Below are 24769 nucleotides of genomic sequence, written 5' to 3' on the forward strand. Positions count from 1 at the left end.
CTCAATGACATGAACTGACTTTATGTTCCACACTTCCATGTTTCTCTCTCTCTTTTTTATTTTTATTTTATTTATTTATTTTTTTATTGCAGAGAGGAAAGGAGAGGAAGAGAAAGTTAGAAACATCAACAGTGAGAGAAAATCATTGATCGGCTGCCTCCTGCAAGCCCCACACTGGGGATCACGCCCACAACCCCATGACCTCCTGGTTCTCAGGTAGGTGCTCAACAGCTGAGCCATGCTGGCTGGCCACACTTTGATGTTTTTCTCTAAGTCTGATAACCTTTTTCTGTTATTTCTGTTTTTCTGCTTTTTGGCCTTGATTGAGCTGTGGAAATGCTCTTCCTGGGTCTGGATCGAAGAGTCAACATTCACTAGTCATGTGATAAGGCTATTTAATCCCTCTGTGACTCGGTCCCTCAGGTGTAAACTGGGGATAGTAACTAACCCTACTTCATAGGTGGGTAATGAAGATTAAATGGGAGCTGAAACCGGTTTGGCTCAATGGATAGAGCATCAGCCTGCAACTGAAAAGTCCCAGGTTCGATTCCAGTCAAGGGCATGTACCTTAGTTGAGGGCACATCCCCAGTGGGGGGTGTGCAGGAGGCAGCTGATTGATGATTCTCTCTCATTGATATTTCTAACTCTCTCCCTCTCTCTTCCTCTCCATAAAAAATCAATAAAAAATATATTTTTTAAAAAATTAAATGGGAGAATACATTAAGGGTTTAGAGCAGCACATGGTACAAAGTAAGCAATACACATTAGCCTAATATCCCACTTGTTTACTAGTACTGCGCATGTGTTTGCTGTAAGCTGTCTTAAACCTTCTATGGGATATAGTGAAAATAGAACATAGAAAAGTCTACAAAAAGAGAACTAGAAGAAAAGGTAATTTTCCACTTTGTTTCCTCTGAAGAGTTGGCCTGATCAGAGAAAGACACTGAGAACAAGTGCTCCTGGTTATTGAACCCTCGTATCAGGCATTGACTGCCTACCTCACCGCTTTGCCTTATTTCATTCTTCAAAAAAACTCAAGATGGAGATTTTTTGATTATACCCATTTTATTTTACTTATTTACTTATGTTTTTAATCCTCACCCGAGGACATTTTTTTCCATTGATTTTTAGAGGGAGAGGAAGAGAAAGGGGAAGACAGAGAGAAGCATCAATGTGAGAGAAACACATCAATTGGTTGCCTCCTGCATGAGCCCCCGACCAGGGCCTGGACGAGGGAGGAGCCTGCAACTGAGGTAAGTGCCCTTGACCGGAATCGAACCCAAGACCCTTCAGTCCACAGGCTGACGCTCTATCCACTGAGACAAACCAGTTAGAGCTGATTATACCCATTTTATAAATTCCAGAGTCAGTAAGTGTCAGAGCCAGGATTCATGCCCGGGTCACTATGGTGCACAAACCATGTGTCTGACTTCTGCCCCCAGTGGTGTCTTTTGGGCCACATCAGCCGCCAATCACCTCTCTTCTTTAGCCTCAGTCTCTTCCTCAGTCAAATGGGGGTACTGGATTAGATAAGTGGTTTTTTTTTTTTAAAAAAAAAACTGGTTTTTAGCAACAGAACCCTTTTCCCAATTAAAATCTCACTCAAAAGACTGAAATAAAAATACATAAAAGTAGAACTGTCCAACTGAAGTGAAACTCAGTTCAGAGACCTTCTCTGGGTCATACAATCCTTGTACTACATCCCACCGACTCCTGGGTATCATTAGAAACTGCATTTAGTTGTAGGAGGGTTTTAGGGGACCCCTGAACCTGGGAGGAAATACTGGAAGGGATTTCAGAAGTAATCTTTTCTGAACCGGTCAGTCCCCACACCCTGCAGAAGAGAACACATCCCATGCAGCCGATTCCACCTCACGGGGCCCTTCCTCCTGGTCCATCCACCTCCCCATCAGCGGCCTGAGCGAGCGGGGCCAGCCCCAGGAACTTAAGCAGACACAGTCCAGGCAGCCTCAAGAGGCAGGGGAACAATTCCTCCCACATCAATATTTATTGCCTGAGAGCTGCTGGAAGCAGATCATCATGTTCTCAGCCTTTGGTTCTTTTTTAAGAACCTCTCATCCCCTTCCCTCCCCACTCATCCCCAATGCACCGGCAGAATGAATCCAGACAGCCAGGCAAGTTCACAGCCCGAGGACCGGGTTTTCAAGGCATCACAGACACAGACCTCTTAACATCCGAATCTCTGCCTCACAGCAGCTTCAACCCAAAGAATCACGCTTTCTCAGAAGCCGGGTGCGCAGAATATGTATGCTCCAGGGATCCAACCTCAGCATCTTCCACAACAGAGCACGATAAGGAAGTGACTTGCTCAAGGTCACATGACCAGCATGAGACTGAGCCCAGCATAAATAAATCTCTTCTACCGAATCCAACGCCCACGTAGCCATTCTTTCTGTTCTGTATTAAGACTCAGCTTGGAGATTGTCCATATGCAGCGACCCAGGCTCTCCCTTTCCTCTGTGATCACTTTCACTTCTAAGAACTCTTCCCCCAGTTCTAGGAATTCTAGCTCATTCAGATTTTGACCTGGGCTTGGCAGAACCGGGAAGGACCATCTGTGGTTCCAAGCTTTCCCTTTCCCCGAAACTGCTCCCTCTCCAGCGCGTCACGTGCCTCCCCTGACTCTGATCCAGCATCAGCTCAGCCCTTCACTGTCTCTGGGACACCCCACAGCAGAGCAGTGCCCCAGGGTGTCTCCTGGGCTTGTTCCCATGCCCCCCCCCCGCTCACTGCCCGTGCACTGGTAGCTCCCAGGCCAACGTCATGACCGCCACCTCAGCCTCCCGGCCTGCAGCTCCTCTCTCCACAGGCTTCACTGCCTGTTGCAGTTCGGTCTCTGCCGAGAGCCACAGGACCCCTGCCTATCCTCCTGGGCCACCTGCTGCTGTGGAAGCTGACAGGCAGGCAAGGTTCCTCCTGGTCTGGCCCCTGCTGGCAGTTCCAACATCCTTTTTCTTGGGGCCCCACACATACACCCTGTGCTCCAGCAGGGGGGTGAGGCGGGAAGGTGCCTACAGAAGCCTGGGCTGGCGTCAGAGAGACTTGGGGTCAAATCCCAGCTTTTCTAGGCAGAGAGGGTTTCAGTCCTTGCTCATAGGCCCAAACTTTCTTGCTCTGAGAAGGAGGCGATAGCATATATTACAGCAAAAGCATATGTAAATGCACCAACCTGCCACGTTAAGTAGAATTATTCTTGATGCAAAATATTCAACATGGTTGTTGTTGTTTTTTTTTTTTTTTTTTATAAATGTCCCTTTGAAATCAGAACTACTTATCAACTGACTTAATTTATGCTTGTGATTTATCACCAATGACTTCCCTGGGAAATAATTATGTATGTGTATTATATTGTGTATGTTATACATACACAGGTCTCCATCCCCGTTCCTGTCGCAGAGCTCCTAAGACACTTGTAAACAGGGGTGCTAGGAACATTGTTTGTTCTGACATGTAGTCTTTGGCCCTGGTTCCAGACACACAGCTCCTAGGATCTTTGGAATTTCCGGGGTTGATAGGAGCATCTTTTGTTTTGAACAGAAGACGTTAGTGGGGTTTTGGGCAAGTGATGATGAGACACTTGGGACGTCAGCCCCATCCTTCCACTCTTCAGAGAGGGGAGAGGGGCTGGAAACGGAGTTAATAACAGATCGTGCTCCTTGCTGCAGCCTCCCAACAACGTGGGGGAGGGGGGGCGCTTACAGGCCGGGAACACATCCGCCGACACACCCAAACTCCACAGGGACAGCAGCTCCTGCAGCGGGGCCCCTCGCAGACCTCGCCTATGTATCTCTTCATCTAGCCGTTCACCTGTATCCTTATCATATCCTTTATTAGGTAATAAACTGATAAACATGTTTCCCTGAGTAAAGGAAATCCTAGCAAATCACTGAACCCAAGGAGGGCGTGTGGGAACCTCTGGTCTGCAGCCACGTTGGAAAGAAGCGGTGGGGAACCTGGGACCGGCTCCTTGTGATTGGCCCCTAAAGCGGGGCAGTCTTGTGGGACGGAGCCCTGCAGCGATGGGGTCTGAGGCTACCTCCTGGTAGAGGGAATGAAGTGAAGTTTTAGGACGCCCAGCAGATGCTGCAGGGGATGTGGTCACAGAAGTGGATGTGTGAGTAAAGGAGAAACACAGGAGTGCTGTTCCTTCACACTCCCATACTTGGGGAGAGAACACAATGAATGCACAAAATCCCAGAGCAAATAAAATCTGTAATCTTGGGCAGGTCACTTCCATCTCCGGCCCTTGACCTCCCTGGCTGTGGGAGGGGCAGGAAATGCTCCCTGCTCTGGGCTATTGGGGGGATGCAGAGGAACACGGCAGGAGTGGCTTTGTGACCGTGCAGTGCCCAGGAGGGATGACGTTAACGTTACATAGGAGGCCACACCAGCGGGGGCTTGAGCCTGGACCAAGGTGGAGACACAGAGGGAGCTTACTTTGCTGACGATTGCCAAGACCCTTCGCCGGAAGTGAAGCTCATCTTTCTCCTTGGCCATCTCCCTGGGGAAGAAGAAGTAGGGGGTGGCAGCCAGGGCCACGGCGACAGCAGAGATGAGGAAGCCCAGCCACCAGGCACCCACCCATCGGGGGTCCTTCGAGGTCAAGTTGATGCCACCTGGAAGAGAAGACCAAGGTGATATGAGGTTCAAGACGGACCCTCGATTCCTGGCCACCTCCCTTGGACTGACCTCTGAGGCATAAGGTTGCCTAGGAGGAAGTCAGGAGACCTAGATTATGATCCTGGCGCTGCCATTTATGTCCTGCGTGACTTTGGGCAAGTCCCTGACCATTTGGGCCTTGGCTTTTTCAACTATGAAAGCAACATGTGTAATGGTCAAGGTCATGGACTTTGGAAATGGACTCTGGGTCTGAATTCCATTACTAACATAACTTTGGGCAAGTTACTTAACCTCTTTGTGCCTCAGTTTTTTCCTCTGTAAAATACTGATATTAGTAGTACGTACATCAGAGGGTTGTGAGAATCATAGAAATAAATACATGTAAAAAGCACTTAGAATAGTACTGGCACACAGTATGTTCTATATAGGTGTTTGCACTTCTCCATTTTACTGTTACTATTATTATTATTATTAAATTAGAGGCTCAGTGCACAAAACCTGTGTATGGGTAGGGTCCCTAGTGGCTGCCAGCTGCTGGCTGGGGCCTTCCTTTGTTCCACGCTGCCCCCTGGTGGTCAGTGCACATCATAGTAAGTGATCAAACTGCAGAGGAGATACTTTACATATTAGGTTTTTATATATATAAATCGATGGTTAGGACTACTCTTGTGGTTCTCAGACATTCAGGACGATTAAAATCACCAGAGATGCTTATCAAAAATACCTGGTCTGACCTAAAATTAACTTAGAAATACCATGGGGTGGGTGGGAAGGTGACCAAGGAATCTGTACCTTTAACAAGTCCCTCAGGTGATTTTGATCTTCCACCAGGTGTAATTAGGACTAGATTATCCCAGATGTAACTCTTGTCTAGAGTGCCCACATCCCCCCATCAAAACTCTTGACCCCAAGGCTGAGTTGGGTCCCTCTTCCTTCAATTGCCATAGTATCTGCAAACACTTTATAATAACACGATAGGTCCGATGCACAAAATTCGTGCAAGAGTAGGCCTTCCTTCCCCTGGCTGCCGGTACCAGCTTCCCTCATAGCCCTGGTTTTGTCTGTAAGATCGTCCAGAAGGGCATCCATTCTAATTAGCATATTACCCTTTTATTATTACAGTTGGACACAGCCCCATGAGTCAGACTGGCTCCCAGGTAATCGATCCCAAGTGCCTCCTGGGCAGAGGCCAGGGTGCACAGTTGACACTCACCAAATCAGTAAAACTGGGATGGAGTTGGCTTTAGCACTGATGCCCTCCTCCACTTATTATTCCCCCAGTTTCTGTGCCAGGTGAAACTCATGTCTCTCCCCAACTCCTCCACTTCTCACATACCAGTCTGTGCCTGCATCGGACATGATCCACCCACCCCATGAAATTCTCCAGAGAGAAAGAAGGACTAGGAATTCACATCTCTCTGTGGAGGTGCCACATCTGCAGGATGATGCCAAAAGAGCTGGGGTGTGTCTTAGGAACCGAGGGAGGCCTGACTCCCAAAGAGAGAGAGAGAGAGAGAGAGCGCTGAGTGCTAACCAGAGGTCCCACTTGGCTCCCAGGCCCTGTTTTCTAGCAGAAAGGGAGGTGTGGTGGGTAGGGAGGGGCTATCTTGTTCAGAGCTGCCCAGACCTGTCCTGGCTGGAGCATCATTGAACAGAACCAGAGAGGAAGAGCAGAATCTGCATGTCCACTTAAGTGTGCGTCAATCACTGAGGCTTCTCGTGTTTCCTGGGAAATCTCCAGGCAAGGGACAGGACTTCTGAGCAGCAGAAGGCAGAAGGCGTAGCTGGGGCTCAGAACTGCTTGGTGTGACAAGTAGGCGGCTGAGATGCCACAGTGACCTGTTCTAAAAGGAATGTTTTCCCACTCCCCGTAGGTTCCAAGAGCATCAGGACCCTTCCGGCACCCCTACCCCCACCCCCGCAAACTCCTCCCTCTTGGTTGCCTTCATACCAAGCTGCAGTCCCCCCCCTCCCCCCACTTGGCCCACTCTAACCACTACCTGGGTCAGAGACCACTGTTCCCCAAATGGTGCCCTCGACACAGGTTCCCATTGATGGGGTAGGGTGGGAAGGTGGTCAGAATGAGAAGGGTCCTTAGAAGCCACCCAGGAAATTCATCGGAGAGAGGCCCAAGGGAATGGAGTCCTGCTCCAAACACTTTCTCTGACGCGCCAGTGTCCTCTCTGCTTCGCCTGGGTCTTCTCCCCCTAACGAAGGGAGCTCCCCAAGGGCTAAGAGAGTATGCACCCCTGTCTGCCCACAGGACTGGGAACCGGGGAGGGGGGAAATCAGGGATGGAACAGGGTGAAGGCGTGATAACAACAGTGACAACAATCCTAGTTCCTTATCTGGTGGTGCTTCACAGCTTATCTCACTGGGTTCTGATTGCACCTTTGGGAGGTAGGCAGGACAGAGACTCTCTCAAAGATGAGAAAAAAAGAGAGGTTAAGAAGCATGTCCAAGGTCAGCAGAATTGCTGGGATCTGGACCTGGACTGCCTGGCTCCGTGTCTCCTGGGAGACCAGCAGGCAGTTAGCTAGCAGCCACATGCCCCTGGGGGCAGCTGTGTGGCCCTGGGGCTCACCTTCTGGCATCCGGTCAATGTCCACATAAAGGCGCAGCATGAGGCCACCCAGCCCGTAGGCCATGCCTGGCCCCATCATCGTCACAGCAAACAGGAACCCTGCAACATAAAGCGTAGGTGAGGCCACTCTGACCCTGGCTTCCCTGCAGGTCAGTGCCCGCTGGGCAAGAGCAGCCCATGTCCCCGGGTGGAGCCCGGGAGATTTCCCAGGGCTACTCTGAACTTCCACTGGCCACATGGGGCAGAGGCTGGCCCCCCTGACCCCGGCCCCCCTCACTCCAGGCCTCTGGTCCTCCCCCCTGAGCCTGGCCCTCCCTCAGAGCCCGGAGGGTGGTACCACTCCTCACCGAGGTAAAGGGGAGAGTTGTTGTCATGGGCAAAGTCATCGATATAGGAGATGCCGAAGGGCTGGATGGGCACACCGCCCACCCCGAGCAGGGTCTGTGCCAGGAACATGATTCCCACCGCGGTCAGATGCTGGGCCTCCGTGGAGCTGGAACAGGTGCTGCCGTTGGAGGGGGTCAGGGCAGGGGCTGAGGTTGTGGTCAGGCACAGGGAAGCCTCGAAGTCCTGTGGCATGTCCCCTGAGAGGCGTTGAAAATAGGATGACAACAGCTAAGACTTTTATACAGCACTTCCTGGGCGCAAGGTATTATCTAAGAGCTTGTGTATTTCCATCACAGTAAACCTCAGGGAGGATGGCTTTCATTACCCTGAGCTCACAGGTGAGGACACGGATGCTCAGGCAGCAACTAGCAAGGGTGGGGTCAGGATCCGAACCCAGGCAGCCCGGCTGTGAGCCCTTGCTCTTAAAGCACCCTATGCTACCTTTCTGGGCAGAGGTGTGTGCTCTCGCGTGGGGTGGGGCTGTCAGAGGAGGTCAAGTTTGAACTGGGCTGAGAGGAACAAACAAGATTTTCCAGAAAAAGAACTTGGGGAGGGCTATTCCAGGTCACAGTGGATTGCAGACCCGGGGCTTAGGAAGCTCAGCACCGCTGGCCCCAGAGTGTGAGGGGCAAGGCCAGGGCTGAAGGTCGGGCTGGCAGGGGCGGGATGCTGGGGCTGGATTGTGGAGGGTCCTAGGACCCTTGGCCTTCATTCTGAGGAGGGCTCCGTGTCAGCTCGGGACACAGAGGTAAAGTGCAGTGCAAGGGCATTTCTTAATTTAGTACCAGACATTTGTTCCCCGTAGCGAACCAATATTTGGTGAGCAAACTTAAGACCCTCATGCTATTATTATCCCAAATGTGGGTGCAGAAGTGGCCCTCCCTCCGCGGCCTGTCCAGCCCTTTTCAGGAACTGGGGCTGAGGAAAAGCTGCATGAACCCAGGTTAACAATCCAGACATTCCATCTGTGGTAGGCAGTTAGACAGACATGGGCAGAGCGAGGACAGTGGGCCAGGTACAGAAGGTCACCAGGGCGGAAAGCCCCAGGTGCCTAGCAAAGGATGATTGCAGGGTGGGACCTCGCCCCCAGGGTGACCTTTCCTCCCCTAGCATATCGCTGGTCATGAGGTTTGGACCCTCTCACCTTTCCTCCCTAGAGTTAACATCTTGGCCTCAGTTGTATTTTAGCTTCAGGCCCAGGAAAGAAACGAAATCAGACCAGCAACTCCACGGCTGACCTCAGGACCAGCTGCACCGAATAATGACCCCTGCCTCGGTGCTGACCCATCCATCAGTGGAAACCAGACCCTGAAAGGACACACCTGGAAAGCTGCTGACTGTCCAGTTAAGATCAGCCCCTGGGAATTAGTGGTTCTGATAAGAGGAGATTAGGACACAGATACCCATGCAGGGACAGCCACTGGAGGACACATGGAGGAGCCAAGAGAGGCCTCAGGAGAAGCCAGCCCTGCGGACACCTTTGTCCTGGACTTCCAGCCTCCGGATAGGGGAGAGAACTTCTGTTGTTTGAGCCACCCAGTTGGGGTAGTTTGTCACCCACTCCCCAAACTCCTGAAACTAATACTCTGCTCTCCAGCCGGGCTTTGCTGGCTCCAGCCTACCTTGACTGACAACCAACTGCTTCCCATTTTTCTGACCTGACCGTGACCCCTTCAAGAGCAAGGGCAAGTCTCAATTTTAAGTCATCAAACGCTTTTTTGGAAAGGGCCAGATAGAAAATACTGTAGTCTAGCTGGTGTGGCTCAGTGGTTGAGCATCGACCTATCAACCTGGAGGTGCCGGTTCAATTCCTGGTCAAACACATTGCCCATGTTGCAGGATTGATCCCTAGTGTGGGGCTATGCAGGAGGCAGCTGATCCATGATTCTCTCTCATCATTGATATTTCTGTCTCTCTCTCCCTTCCTCTCTGAAATCAATAAAATATTTATATATATAAAAGCCTAAGTGCCTGCTTGACTGTTTGACCTTTCAACCGGTAGCTATGATACTCACTGACCACTAGGGGGTAGATGCTCAACACATAGGCATGGAAACATGGAACAGACTGATGAATCTCAGAGGGAAGGGGGTTGGAGGGAGGGCAGGAAGAGATTAGCCAAAGATCTTATATGCATACTAGAGGCCCGGATCCATACACCGGATCCTCAGCAATCTGGGACCCCTCGGGGGATGTCAGAGAGCCACTTTCGCGAATCCATGCACCGGGCCTCTGGTATGTATATATGTATATGTATATCTTCCCCTGGGACCTCCCATAAAATCTCCACCCTTAGACCCTTAGGAAAGAGGACCCAGCACAGCTCTCCTTCCGGGGAGCATGCCTATGCTTTTCCCTTTCCGCCTCTCAGCCTCCCCCCTCTCCACCATGTGCTCCCATTATCCTCCTCACTCCCAAGCTCCAAGGGCCCATCCTTTACCTCCATAACTTATTTCCTAAGCCCATTTCTTCTAGGAATTACTTCTTCTACCTCTGTGATTTACCAAATAAATGTTCTCTTACAGCTTTGGTCGTGGCTCTGAATTCTTTCCTAGCCAGAACCCAAGTACTGAGGTTGCTAAACCCAGGTCTTGTCTGACCCCACCGGTCTAACACCTGGTGCCGTTCCCACCACCTACAATACACGAGGCTGCCTGGGCTGAAGACGGTGACCCTTTCCAGCCCTCTGTGCCTCCATCTCCTCATTTTTCAAAAGCCTCCTACTATGGAAGCTCTACAGAAATGCAGAATTCAGAACCAGAATAATTCAGTAATTCAGAGCAAGGGTTCTAGGGCCCGGCTACCTGGGCGTGTCATAGCTCTGGCCGCTGTGTGCCTTGGGGAAGTCCCTCCCACCCTCCCTGAGCTTCAGTTCCCTCGCTTGTAAAATAGGAGAAAGAAGGAATGGGCAAATGCTAAGGCTGCTTGGGCTGTTCTCCAAGGGACAGGTGTCCATCTGACCAGTAGGCCTTTGACAAAAATCCCAGTGGGCTGAACCTGGGCTTCACTATTCCTGTCTGAAATTCTTCACTCACTCATTCTTTCTTTCATCAGCATGTTGGCTTCTTGTGAAGATTAAATGCATGAATACATGCAAAGTGCTTAGAACAGTGTCTAGTGCATACATAGGAAGAGGTGTGTGATGCTGTTATTATCCCACAGGCATTGCCTGAGGACCTGCTACTGTCAGGCCCCAAAGCAGACTATGGTATGAATTTGCCTCAAAAGAAGCAGTGACATACAAACAGGCCCTCACCAAGACTAGCCCAGAGAGCTTTGCCCCAGGACTGCACCCTACCCCACACCCCAGGACCACGCTGGGATGAGGGAGGTGGTGGGGGTGGGGCGGGGAAGTGCCCTGGGAAGCAAGGCCAGAATGGAGGCCTGGGGAAGGGCCCTGGTGCACTGGAATGCTGCTCCCCATGCCCACCTCCTGCCCTGCCTCTCCCGCTCTTACCGGGGCTGGTGTGGTCGTAGCGGTATGGCTCTGAGATGAAGTGTGGGAGGGTCATGAGCAGGCCCGCCAGGGCCACAAGGATAGCCCCGCAGCCAATCAGTCGGGGCCGGTGCACCCTGCTGCCAAAATAGCTCACAAACACAATCAGGGCTGTGTTCCCCACCTGCAGAAGGATGAGGGGACCCGTTAAAGTGGAGCAGAACCCAGAGCTGGAGGTCTACACTGTCCATGCCTCTATCGCCAACCCCAGTGTTCCCAGCTGTATAATGGACTGGTAGACTAAATAAGAACCAGATTCTGGGCCCTCCTAGGAAAGGATCACTACCCTATTAGGGGAGAGAAATGAGGGAAGAGTGGACAAGGTCAGAAGTTCAATCCCATTCTGAAACATGGGTTGGATCCCATATTACAGCGATGTTCAGCAGGTGTGCCCCAGACTTTTAGTTTATGAGCGTCCTGAGATGAAAAGGTTGAAAGTCACTGCCGGATTAGAGTATGAAGGAAGCAGGTAAGGAAAAGGGTTCTGATTTCTGAGGTGCCATGGATGAGAGAAACAAATAACAATGACTAAGGCTTGGAATTTTGAACCTTGGAATCAAAATCCTAGGATAGGGGTGTCGAACTCAATCAGAGAAGGGGCCAAAATCTAAAATCCAGCCTAAATCGCGGGCCGAATGGTTTACTGAACAGTCATAAACTGACAATGTCATAAACTGACAGCGGAGTGCAGTGATGACAGCGAGGTGCGGGCCACATTGCAAGGCCTGGCGGGCTGGATTTGGCCCGCGGGCCTTGTGTTTGACACATGTGTCCTAGGATATGGGCACTGGAGGGACAAGAGCTTGAAAGCAGAGAGCAGGCTCCTATGCCAGCATCTGTATCCCACTCTACTGCTTCCCAGCTGCTGACCGTGGGTGAGGTCCTCACCCCCAGCCCCGGGCTCCTTGCTGGTGGAGTGGGGCAGTATCAGCAGAGGGCTGGGAGGAGGGCTGACCCTGAGAGGTGTGGTAGGCAGTTAGACAGATGTGAGCAGAACAAGGACGATGGGCCAGGAACAGGTCACCAGGTGGAAAGCCTAGCAAAGGACAAGTGTAGGGTGGATTTGGATAAACTGCTTTGTGTGGATTGGGAGATCAGAGTCCAGCTGTGCCAGCTGCTCCTCCACCAGCTGTTTGGAGAAGGTCATATGGTTTGACCCCCCTCACCTTTCCTCACTAGAGATAACAAGGAGGCCTCGGTTGTATTTCAGCTCCAGGCCCAGAAAAGCATCAAAACCAGACCAGCAATCCCCTGGCTGCCCTCAAGACTGGCTGCATTAGATAATGACCCCTCGGCAGTGGTGCCAACCAATCAGTGGAGACTAGATCCTGGAAGGACACCTGGGAAGCTGCTGAGTATTCTATTGAGATCTCCCCCCCAGACCTCCCCTAAAATCTCCACCCTGAAACCCTTCGGCTGGAGGACCCAGCCCAGTCTCCCTCCCAGGAGCACTTCCTCACTCTTTCCCTCCCCTTTTCCTCTCCCTCTCCCCATCATCCCCAGGCGGGTTACCATTCGTTTCCTCACTCCCAAGCTCCAAGGGCCCTTCCTTTATCTCTACAACTTGTTTCCCAAGCCCATTTCTTCTGGGAATTACCTTTTCTACCTCTGTGATTTACCAAATAAATGTTCTCTTATTGTTGGAGTCTAGACTCTGAATTCTTTCCTAACCAGAACCCAAGCAACCAGGTTGCTGAAGCCAGGTGTGGTCTGTCCCCACCGGTCTAACACCTGGCACCCTCCCCACCAACTACACCAGAAGGGCAGCCGCTCTCCGCTGTAGAGATGGGACACGGAGGCCCAGAGACAGTGGCTGGACCAGGGTCCCAGAGCTAGACAATGACTCTCTCTTTCCCTCCCCCGAGGCCTGGAGGTGGGCGTAAGGAACATCTGGGAACGCTGTGGAGCTGGCAAACTGGGTTTGGGAGGAATGTGACACATCGCCGCCTAGCGGGGAGAGGAGCTCACAGGAATCTGCTGGGGCTGGGAAGTGAGAGTAACTTCTGGATAGGGGCCTTCTCCAGACATCTGGTGGGGGAGCGGCTGGCACGCCTGGACTCTGATCTCCAAATCCACACAAAGCCGTTTATCGACTCCTCCCTGACTGTTGGCCCCAGAGGCAGAGGCCCTGGATCCCTGGGCAACTCTGAGCTCAGTACCGCCTGCTCTGGTATCAACCTCTCCCCAGCTGCCCCAAGGTTCCAAAGTTCTGCCTCTGATCTAAGGTAACCCTCTCTCACTGCCGTTTCAATGACTTCCTCTGATCCTTTCCTGGGACTGCAACAGCCAGGTGCCCGAAAAGGAAAGGGAATCAAAGGGAAAGGGGGGGCTATGGGGACAGGGGCTAGCTCTCAAACAGCCCCACCAAAGGGCCCCCCAGGCAGGATTGCCTATCCTGTGACTGTGCAGGGAGGGGAGGTCTTCTCATTGGGCCTTGTCCTAACACGGGGCTTGTCCCCTATTGGCCGAGACAACGCTGTGATGGGGCAGCCTGCAGTCCTGGGAGGGGAAGGATGTGTGTTGGGCCAGGGAGAGGGGAGGATCGGGGTTGTGGGAGTGTGAGTCCACCTCCCACCCACCCTGTGGCGGGGGCGGGGCCAGTACCTCGTTGAAGGCAGCCAGCAGCCCTGAGGTCTGGCTGGAGAGGCCAAAGCGCTTCTCCACCGTGGAGATGGAGCTCTTGAGGTAGCCGGAGATCATGAGCTGTGCCAGCTGCAGCAGGCTGTGGCATAGGACGAAGAACTGCGGGAGGGAGGAGGGGACACAGTGACGCAGTGGGCAGAGGGACAGGGAGACAGTGGGGAGACAGAGATAGAGTTGGGGAAAGAGGAAGAGGAAGGCCATGAGAGGAGCAAGGAATAGAGATGGGGAAACAGTAAGGGAGACATACACACAGGAGGAGAGAGTAAGGGAGAGCCAAGAACAGGAGGAGAGATGGGGAGAGGGAGGGAGAGAGGGAGAGGGAGAGGGAGAGGGAGAGGGAGAAAGAGAGGGAGAGGGAGAGGAAGAGGGAGAGGGAGAGGGAGAGGGAGAAAGAGAGGGAGAGGGAGAGGGAGAGGGAGAGGGAGAGGGAAAAAGAAAGGGAGAGGGAGAGGGAGAGGGAGAGAGTGTTATTGAAGTAGCCGTAGCTTCTCACACAAACGAAAAGCTGCCAGGATACCATCAGTGGCCTGGGGTCTCAAGTAGCCCACATGACTGAGAATAGGGTCTTCCTGGGCCTAGACTGGTGAGAGGCCCCTCTGAGCCTCAGAGCCCCTGGAGCTGGACTGGCCCACCTCCTTCCCCTTTCTCCTGGAAGCTATCCCACGTCCTCCTCCAGCCCCCACCACCTGCCCTCAGAGCTCCCCTGGGAGACAACCTGTATCTCCAAGCTGCTCCCCCCTCCACCCAGCCCCACCTCAAACATCCCCTCCCGCTTCCTGAAAACATGGCAGAGTTCCTAAGAGGAAAAAACCCTAGCCTCAGAGAATTAAAAAATAGCGTTTTTATGCCAAAGCTTAAGAACATCCACTCTGTTCTTTTGAGGCCGGTGTCCCTGTGTACAGCAAGGGCAATGTTTCTTACCGCCCCTCCCCTCCTCCCTCACCTACTGTGAGAACTAAATGAGAGCCTGTGGAGACAGCACTGGCACAGGGCCTGGCACCCTGTAGGTGCCAGTGGGCGCTTGAATATTGAGGCCGCCTGTGCTGGAGACACAACTTCCCCGATGCCACACGGGTTCAGACCCCTGGGCCCCTCTCTTTCCCTCTAGACCAGTGGTTGGCAAACTGTGGCTCGCGAGCCACATGCGGCTCTTTGGCCCCTTGCGTGTGGCTCTTCCACAAAATACCACGGCCTGGGCGAATCTATTTCAAAGAAGCGGCGTTAGAAGAAGTTTACGTTTAAAAAATTTGGCTCTGAAAAGAAATTTCAATCGTTGTCCTGTTGATACTTGGCTCTGTTGACTAAGGAGTTTGCCGACCACTGGGCTCGGGAAACGAGAGGTTAGAGACACTGGTCTCCTATCGCCACAGAGCAGCCCCTTTTTCGTTTCTGGAAGGGGGGACCTCGTGCTGGGCATCTTCCCTGTGCCCCAAACCAAGCTAAGCGCTTTCCTAGATGATCCCTTTGATTCTAACAGCCACCCATTCTACAGATGAGGAAACTGAGGCTCAGGAAGGCAGCAGCTTGCTTGGTGATACACCGCCGGCAAGTGGCGGAGATTCCTCTGCTGGGTTCGGTTGGCCCTGCCGCCGCCAGGCCCCGAGCGGTACCTTGATGCTGTGGAACACGCTTGGCCGCAAGCCCCGAGAGTGTGGGCCGGCTTTGTCTCCAGCTGCGTCTTCTGTGCCCATCACGGCCTTGGTGTCCTTGTCTGGCATCTGGGGCTCCGTAACCTCTGGCCCTGAGGGACAGACAGCCAGAAGGTCAGGCGAAGACGGAATCCCAGAGAGCGGCATGACCCAGGTAGCCAGCCCACGGTATTTCAGGGCTGGTTAGGATCTGAGAGTCCATGCGCCTTTGGACACCTGAGTCCCAGGTGCTGGAGGGTGTGCACGCCTTGTGCCCGCTTTGGCCAGATCCTGCCTGGGGCCACCGATTTCACACCTTCGCTCCAGCCCTAGCATAAACCTGCCTCCTAGGGAGAAGCTGCTCAGCAAGACACAGCGGTCAGGCAGTGGCCCCAGTGGCAAGAACGCAGAGTCTCCGCCCGCCTTGGGCAGGAGCAGTGACATACGGGTGCTCCTGGAGACTGGGTCTGTGTCTGGGTCTGTCTGGCTTAGCCTGGAATCAGACGTCTGGGGCCAGGCTTGGTGCGTAGTCAGGGCATAAAGACTTTTCCTGGAATAAATCAATACCTCTGTAGGAGAGCACCCTGCATGCCATCACAGAGCTAACCAGCCCAGTCACCAAATCATATATCAAACCATGTTGTGATTGGTGCAGAGGGCCCTCAGACTCATCCTTTTTAATATCCTTCTCCCCCGCCCCCAAACTGAGGCCCCAAGTGGTGTGATGATGACTCAGGAGGCAGAGAGTTGGTAGACAGGACACTGGCCCCATCACACAGGTCCGTTTTCTCCCATGGCAGCCACAGCAGTCACGTCAGTATCCCACTCACGGTCTTGAGAGGAAGCTGAGCCCCTTCAGAGGCATCTCCTAGGGGTCTCCTGAGGTTTAATGGCAGCGAGGAGCCAGAAGTCTGGCCTTGGGAGACTCCGCCCCTGACTTAGATGGAAACCCCCTGTACCTTCTGGCAGCCCAGGCCTCCATGGCCTTCCTCCCCGCTGGGGCTCCGCTTCCTGTGGGAGCCTCCTCCATTGTTTCAGATTCTTCTCAACCTGCAGGAGTTTCCTCCCATTCAACAGGCCCCTTCTGGAGCCTGGAAACTGATCTGAGGAGGCCTCTGCCCGGCCTGGAAGGCACACTCAGGGAGGGGCTCCGGAGGCCGGAGGCCGGGAACTGCCCCAGCGGGTGGTTTGCGCTCCTCGGAACCTGGGAGCCTGAGGACATTTTTTTAAATTGGGATATAATTCACATGCCATAAAACACAGCCCTTTAAGGTACACAATTCAGTGGTTTTTAGTATAGTCAGAAAGTTATATACCATCACCACTAATTCCAGTGGGGTTTCCATCACCCCACTAAGGAACCCCATACCCATTAGCAGTCACTCCCCATTTCTCCATCCTCCAGCTCCTGGCAACCACTAATCTCTTTCCTGGCTCCCTGGGTTTGCCTATTCCAGGTATTTCATATACATTCATATACGTGAAACCACACACTATGTGGTCTTTTGTGACTGGCTTCTTTCACTTAGCACAGCTTTCAGGGTTCTTGCTTGTTATAGCATACATCAGTACTCCATGCCTTTCCAGGGCTGAATAATATTCCATTGTTTGCACAGACCCCATTGTGTTTACTCGGTCACCTGTTGATGGGCACCTGAGTTGTTTCAGGTGCTCTGAACATTCATGTACAGATTTTTACGTAGACATATGTTTTCAGTTCTCTTGGGTGGAATTCCTGGGTCATCCGATAACTCTATGTTTAAGGATGTCCGGAACTATCAAACTGTTTTTCCCAAGTGCCTGCACCATTTTATCCTGCCAACAATGTATGATGATTCAATTTCTCCGCATTCTTGTCAGTACTTTTTGATGATACCCATCCTTGTGGGTGTGTGAAGTGACATCTCATGTGGTTTTGATTTGCATTCATTCCCCCAAGGGCTACTGATGTTGAGCGTCTTTTCCTGTGCTTGCTGGCCATCTGTATATCTTCTTTGGAGAAATGTCCATTCAAATGGCTAGAGGCGCTTGACTGAGGAAATGAAAGTGTGTGTGGCTGGGGAGGAGTGCCTTTTGGGGGCATAAACACCCAGAGGAAACAGGAGATATTGAAACAAAAGCGACACCTGACGGGGAGGCCATGAGGGGTTGGCTTAGTGAAGGGCACGAGGGAAACTCTGCAAAGCTCACCGAAGGGTTCCTAACAAACTCTCCCAGCGGATATCGAGGGGCCGTTCTAAGCCCCAGGGCCCTCACCGGCAGAGACCAGGGAGTCACTACTGCAGGTGCTGTGCTACATGCTCCACCTGCTCCTGCAGGCTCTCCACAGCTCAGTGCCTTGGTGCTTTCCTGTCTCTGTGCTTCTGAGGAGGCACTGAGGCTCAGCGGTAACTAGGTCTGCCGGGTGACATTGGTGCAGGGACTCAAGCTCAGGTGTGAATCTCACCATCACTTGATGCTCCTTGTACAGGTGTGATGAGAGGAAGAAGCACAATGCACTGGCCCAAGCAAACCTAGCCAGGCACCCGGAAGACAGCAATGCCACCGGGCCAGGCCAGCCAGACGATGGGCTGGCGCCGAGGCTGGGAAGGCAGAAGTCACTGACTCGGAGGCCCAGCTCTGAGAGAAACCCATGGGATAGAGGAGGGAGAGGGACAGGTGGTCAGAGGACCCACTCCGAACCTTTCACTTCCCTGTGGCCCATTCCACAACCTGAGCCTCTGAGCAGAAGAGGGAAGCACTGGGCCGACCCCCTGGGTTCTGAGACCATGAGCCAGTGTATGGAGTGGTCAGTCGGTCACTAAATGGGGCTGGTCCGACAGGTTGTCCATGCCCTCTGAGCCCTTCCTGTGGGCTGAGGCCTTTCCTGGGGGACTGGCAGCAAACTGTTTAACTCCCTGATGGAGATCAGAGCTCCCCTCAGAAGGAGGGTCCTGAGTTCAGAGCTGTGTGTCCTTCTCCTGTGACATCCTGGGGGCCCTTCCCGTCCTGTGAAGACTGTCAGGGGCCAGCCTTGGCAGGAGAGGGGCAGCTGGGGGAGTGAACCTGGGCTGGGCCGGGTAGCTGTAGGAATGAAGGGAAGAGCAGGGAGCCAGACCCCAGTAAAAAATCCCAGCCCCTTTCTCTCCAGGGAGGAAAACAAAGTTTTGGGGCCCCAGGCAGGTCAGGTAGTTCCAAGAGCCGGAGCCCCCAGCTTCAGAGCGAGCAGGCAAGGGGTCTGCGTGCCAGTCAGTGGGCTGTGTGGCTGGTCCACACACAGGCCCACTCGTGTCCATCTGCTGGCAAGTCACTAGTCTGGCTAGCCTTTCAGGACACTTGTCCACTGGGGTGTTGCCTGGCCACCTGCCTGCAGCTGCCCGACAAGCTGGTCCAACAGTCGCCCTGAGACCTTGTTTACCAGTTTGGTGAGACTCCGGAGGTAGGTCTGAAAGGCAGAGAGTCTGCCTCTAGCTACCCCCTCCAGAGACAGGAATTATCTTCCCTCTCACCAGCTGAGTCAGGGTGGTGAGGGCCAAGGTTTCAGAGAGCTGTCGGAGAGGGAGGGCCGCCTTTCCCTCCTGCTCCTTGCTGGAAAGACTCGGGGGCCTGCTTTCTTCATCACCTTCCAGCTGTCAAGGGCAAATCCCAGCCGAAACCGGTTTGGCTCAGTGGATAGAGCATCGGTCTGCGAACTGAAAGGTCCCAGGTTCGATTCCAGTCAAGGGCATGCACCTTGGTTGAGGGCACATCCCCGGTGGGGGGTGTGCAGGAGGCAGCTGATTGATGATTCTCTCTCATCAATGTTTCTAACTCTCTATCCCTCTCTCTTCCTCTCTGTAAAAAATCAATAATATATATATATATATTTATTTTTTTTAAAGAGCAAATCCTAGGTACACGGTCGGTTTTAAATCCTCAGACCCGGGACTGAACCCCAGCTCTCCCCGTCACCACCGACCTGCTGCATAAGCCTGATGAGACCCTCCACTCTTCTGAGCCTATTTCTTCATCTGCAGAGTGAGGACACAACCTCTGCTCCCAGGAGATAAGGCATCTGGGGCGCCTGACTCAGGCCTGGGACACCTCAGGCCCCAGTGAGCACCACTGCCCTTCCCTTTTCCGGAAAACTTCAAGCCCTCAGGACCACGAGGCCCAACTGATCCCGTTCCCTTCCATGCACACCTGACTCCTCCAAGCTAACGCCATCTCTGGATCGTCTCTCCTTCTCATCCTGCCCCAGTCAGCCATAGCCCTGAGCACTGGACCCCTTCCCTCCATGCACACGCACTGTCCTGGGAGGCAGCTGCCCAGGTTTGACTCCCCAGCTGCGATCCTGCCGCCGTGGCCTGGAACGAGGCGCCCCTGGCCTCTTCATCCCAACGCAGGGACGATGATCCCCACTGCCCAGTGCAGACAGTGTCCACCAGGACACGTCCACCTCACATTCAGCTGCGACACTAAAAGCCTCAATGTCCATGTTAACTTGATTTTGATATCCCGCTGTTTTTATTAGTATTTTTCCTTCTTACTCTTCCCTGACTGACCAGACCAAGCAAATGGTTTGATTGCTTATTATAGGAACTTCCTGAAAAACCAATCTGCTTTTCAAGGGAAACCATCAACAGAGTGTGTACCCACAAATTCTTTGAATCTCTATCCCCAAGAGGCTTGCCTTGCTGTTTCCACCCACAAACCCTGTGTTGTTGGGTCATGATTCTTACCCGGTCCTAGTCAGGATCCCTCACGCTCTACAGCAAGTGGCTCGGGTGGAGGAGCTTGTCCTAAGAGCTTCCACAGTCGAGCAACACTGAGCTGGGCACTCACCCATCCTCCTGGCAATCCTTTCAGGTGGCTGCTGTGGCTCCATAATACAGATGAGGAAACTGAGGTACAGAGAGGGGAGGTGACTGATCCCGGGTCCCTGGGCTGCTAACTGGAAAAGCCTGGACTGGAACCCAGAGCTGTCTGACTCCAGCAAACACCAGATGGTGGCTATAACAATGGCCTTAGAACAAACGCAAAAATAATCCCCATGGAGCCATTTCTTCGTCAGGCCTGGCTTCCCGAATTGTCAAAGGTGATTGCATGGGGACAGTCTGTCATTCTACCAGCTGATTCTTCTTCTTCTTTAAAATATATATATCAGAGAGGAAGGGATAGGGAGAGAGAGATAGAAACATCAATGCTGAGAGAGAATCATTGATTGGCTGCCTCCTGCATGTCCCCTACTGGGGATTGAGCCCACCAGCCTGGTGGGCTCAGTGCCCTTGCCTGAAATCAAACCTGGGACCCTTTAGTCCGCAGGCTGACGCTCTATCCACTGAGCCAAACTGGCTAGAGTTCACCAGATGATTCTTCACCTAATCAGGGATTCAGTCAGTCAGTTCACTGGTCAGTCAGCACCCTTTTCTGATGGCCGCAGGGAGGGCTGGAGAGAGGTGTGGTGAGAGGGAAAGGTGCCCCCAGTCCAAGGGGCTTGAGGATGCTTGGAGCTTAAGACTCATAACCAAAGCCCAGATTTGAATTTTCAGGAGGGATCTGCTGGGAAATGCCTGAGGATGAAGGAGGAGGTCTTGGATCAAGCAGGAACAAGGCAATGATGCTTTCTCTCTAGAATGTTCCAGCCTGTCTCTCAGCAGAGAGAGCAACACTTAGGGTCACTTAGACCTGGTATGGCCTTGGGCCAGCAATTCAACCTCTCCGAGCCTCTAAACTAGAGCCATAGCTTTGCTTCTCAAGCCTGTGTGATGGTCACATAGGATAACGTCCTTGATCAACTCCAAGATGCTTCATGAACATCAGTGTTGTCAGCTTTTGTCTGCAACTCACCAGGAAACCTATTTCCAGGCCTCAGAATAACCTAGTTTCCTTCCTGCGGGGGACTCAGCCCCAGCATTACTCTCTCACCTCCTTCTGATCTCTGGGCAACACCAACCCCTCTGGGTGCCCCCTCACACCCTATTCCCACCAGCTGCATTCTTTTCTCCTCCCTACACACCCATTCCCACCAGCTGCATTCTAAGACGTTTTCTTTTCTTTTTTTCCTAATCATTTCCCTGTGCAAGAGAAGGAAAGGTCCCTGTCCTACCCACGCCACCACTCACACTTTGCCAGAACCATCAGGGGACCTGGCAGAGACAAAATATAAGGCAGAGGTTACAGCTGGGAGGGCCGGGCCCATGCATAGCTGTGTGAGCTGTGGACCATGAGGCAAATGACGCCCTGAGGAGTTGGGCCATGCTTCATCCCGCCTGGCGTACGGCTGGCTCCTGGGCATCTTTGGAGGGCTTGCACAATGCTTGGCTTGTTGAGTGTTTTCAAACAAGTTAGTTTCCAGCATTTAAAAATCATAAAATTTCACACAAAACTCCAGATTTTTGTTTTCTTTTCTGGGAAGATCAGCAAATCTGGCAACAATGGGCCCACATTCCCAAATAGCAACACTCAACTAGTCCAAGCTGCTGGGTCCACACGTGGCAATTTGTCCTGATGGAACCTCTTTGGGGGTGCCTGCTGGTCTGCTTCCTGGACCCTCTTCGCCTGCCTGGAGGATTCCCTGTCTGTGACCCCACAATAGCACTGGGCCTGGGGAGTCCACCAGAGAGGAAGCCAGGGTCTGGTTAGCCCCTTTGCAGAGTGAGAAAACAGAGCCAACTAGGACCAGGACTTGCCCAGAGTCGCCATGGCAGGGACAGAGCTGGTCCCTGTTGGTTTAAGAGTGAGAATGAAAATTCACTCCCCACACACTGACAGCTTCCCAAATCAGGCCACAGGGGACCCAGAGATAAGTAGATCCACTCCCTGCCCCTGGGGAGCTTCCAGTGTGTGTGTGTGTGTGTGTGTGTGTGTGTGTGTGTGTGAGAGAGAGAGAGAGAGAGAGAGAGAGAGAGAGAGAGAGAGAGAGAGAGAGAGAGAGAGAGATGAGGTAGGGGTGGGGGAGGGGAGGAGTGTGGACAGACACCTAACACAGAATCACAATGACTTGTGCTCTAATGCGACACTAGGGTTTTTGAGACTATGGAAACACAGTGTAGAGGCCCTAGCCTAGATTGGAAGATTCTGGACGGCTTCTTACAGGAAGAAACATCAGAGAGAAAGGCAGAAGTATGAAGGTGCAAAGACTGTTCACAGAACAAAGAGTCTGGCAAGACTGGAATGTTGGGGTCAAGGTAGGGAGGTGAGGCTGGAGCAGTTGGAGGGGCCAGGTGGAAGGGCTGGGATTTGTTCTGAGCCCAGGGACGAGGTCTGATCAGGCTTCCTAGGAAGACCTCCATGTCTGTGGGGGAGAGTGGAGAAATCAGGCTGTGAACAGGAACCAAGGAGAAGGCAGGAGTGGGATCTCGGGCAGGGTGTGATAATGGGACTGGGCCAGGGAGTGGCACATGGACAGCTATCCCTGGAGGCACCTGTGGGGAGCGGGATGGGCAGGGCTTGGTGGGAAAGCAGCGGTGGGGAGTGCAAGAGGCCGAGGTGTCCTGGCGGCAGGGAAGAGGCACAGCTTTGGGTCTGGGTGTGCCACCACTGAGGCCAGAACTGTAGGGTGGTGGGGAGGCCAGCCATAGACAAGGTGAGTTTGGGGTGGCACTGGGGCGCCCGGGGGAGATCCCAAGAGCACGGGCTTCAGGAGGGCCCATGAGAGGATCTACCTTAAACAAGACCTCGGGAAGCCCGGGAGGCACATATGGGAAAAATATAGCAGAAGCCACAGGAGGTGAACTTGCTCAGGGAGCCTGAGGAGCCCCCACTGTGTGCTTCAACTGAGGAGAACACAGCAAAAGAAGGAACCATATTGGAACTCTGTTCAAGTGCCAAAGGTGGTGGTGATGGGAGAGAGGGGGAACGAAGGAAGGAGGTGTATTGTCACTAAGGAGCCAGGATGTTTTTGGAAAGTCCACCAGCTTCCAGCACTAACACACCCACAGCCCAAGCCTGCAATAAAATAAAAAAAAATATTCCCGGCACAGATATGGGCCAATCCATTCCTCATTTCGATGGCACATACCTCTCTCTGGAGGTGCTGGGGTGGAAAGAGGGAGCCTCATCATAGCCAGGGCCTGCCTTGAGCCCTCCCCACCGCCTAGATTGCCTGGGTTCCCTTGGCCTGCTGGCCCTCCTGCCTCACCCCTGTGGCCCAGGCCAGCTCTCTCTCCCTTCATAAACCCCCCCATTGGGGGCAGGTCCCTCAGCCCTTCCTCTGGACTCATCACCCCCCTGCGTTCTTTCTGGCCCCTCTTCTCCAATTAGGCAATGATCAACCCCACTGAGCAGAGGCTGAAATGACCTGTGTCCTGAAGGACCACGTGACTGAGGTCCCTGCTGAAACCCTCCCGGCCAAAGGCTTTGGGTGAAAACATTGGTGTTGCCACGCCGTGGCTGTGTGACCTTGAGCAGCCTATTTGGCTTCTCGAAGCCTCGGTTTCCTTCCCTGGACATGAGAGAAGTGTCTCACAGGAAAGTGCCCTGCCGGTTACACTGAAGTCGTCAACCACGGTCAGCCCCTCCTCCCTCCCACGCCATCTGCCGAAGCCTGAGAGCCGAAGCCCCGGCCTCAGGGAGGTCAAGGCCACTGGGAGCCGCTCTGTCTGATCCCCTCACCCCTTGTAAACACCACTCTCTGGGCCCCATGAGGTGCTTGCCATTCCCCAAATTCATTGCGGTTTTTTCCACCCCTCAACATTTGCACGGGCGTTTACTCATCCTGGAGTGTCTTCCTCCTCGACAAACCACTTCTCATCTCTCAAGACCTGGCCCACCTTAAAATCGTGATTGTTGATTTTGAGGTAAACTGAATGAGGGGGAAAACAGAGTGGGGGTGGTGGGGGGCTGTAAGGGAATTCCAGGTCCCCCCAGTGTGGCGGGGCTGGGCAGGGCGGGGGAAGACTTAAAGGCATAGACCTTGGCTGTCGTCTTTGGGAAATTCCTCCTCTTAGCAGGACCCTTGGGTGGCCTGCTGAGAGGACAATAGCCGCTTGAGGTCCAGCTGTTGCAGGCCTCCCAGCTGTTGCTTCTTGAAGGAGATCCATGCAGGGTGGGGGAAGGGGCCAAGCACTTTCTGGTGGTTTCCAAGCCAGGTCAGGGACCCTGTGCTGGGACTTTCTGTTCCCGGTTCTGGCCCCAGCTACCCTTCTAGACCCAGGATGACCCTGAACATGGAGATGAGGGCTTATGGGGAGGGTGCGCCCTGAGCCAGTGTCTTTAGGCCTAAAACTCAGAGCCTGAGGCTCGGAGATCAGTGTCATTGGCCCAGGCCTTGGGCCTCCAACCACTACTTCCAGCTCCATCACTCCCTGTGCTTTACCCCCAGTGATCCCCGTTGTACTTCACCTCACTCCAGATCATGAATCTCCAGTCCTCAGTGGGCTTTCAAAACAAGTTGTGGGGAGGGAAGGCATGCCATGAGGGGAGGGAAA

General features: G+C 53.1%; 1 protein-coding gene across 1 annotated transcript in view; it reads right to left on the reverse strand.

Moving 5' to 3' along the window:
- Nucleotides 1–24769, reverse strand: part of SLCO2B1 (solute carrier organic anion transporter family member 2B1) — a 54021-nt gene that overhangs the window by 23480 nt on the left and 5772 nt on the right. Inside the window, exons 3-8 of the mRNA XM_084893379.1 lie at nt 15363–15493; nt 13714–13851; nt 11071–11233; nt 7574–7810; nt 7227–7325; nt 4460–4638 (exon numbers count right to left, since the gene is read on the reverse strand). Of these exons, the coding sequence (XP_084749505.1) occupies nt 4460–4638; nt 7227–7325; nt 7574–7810; nt 11071–11233; nt 13714–13851; nt 15363–15493 (947 nt within the window). The remainder of the gene's footprint in view (nt 1–4459; nt 4639–7226; nt 7326–7573; nt 7811–11070; nt 11234–13713; nt 13852–15362; nt 15494–24769) is intronic.

The sequence above is a fragment of the Pipistrellus hanaki genome (assembly GCF_964339955.1).
Source record: "Pipistrellus hanaki genome assembly, chromosome: 9".
NCBI classification, from domain to species: domain Eukaryota; kingdom Metazoa; phylum Chordata; class Mammalia; order Chiroptera; family Vespertilionidae; genus Pipistrellus; species Pipistrellus hanaki.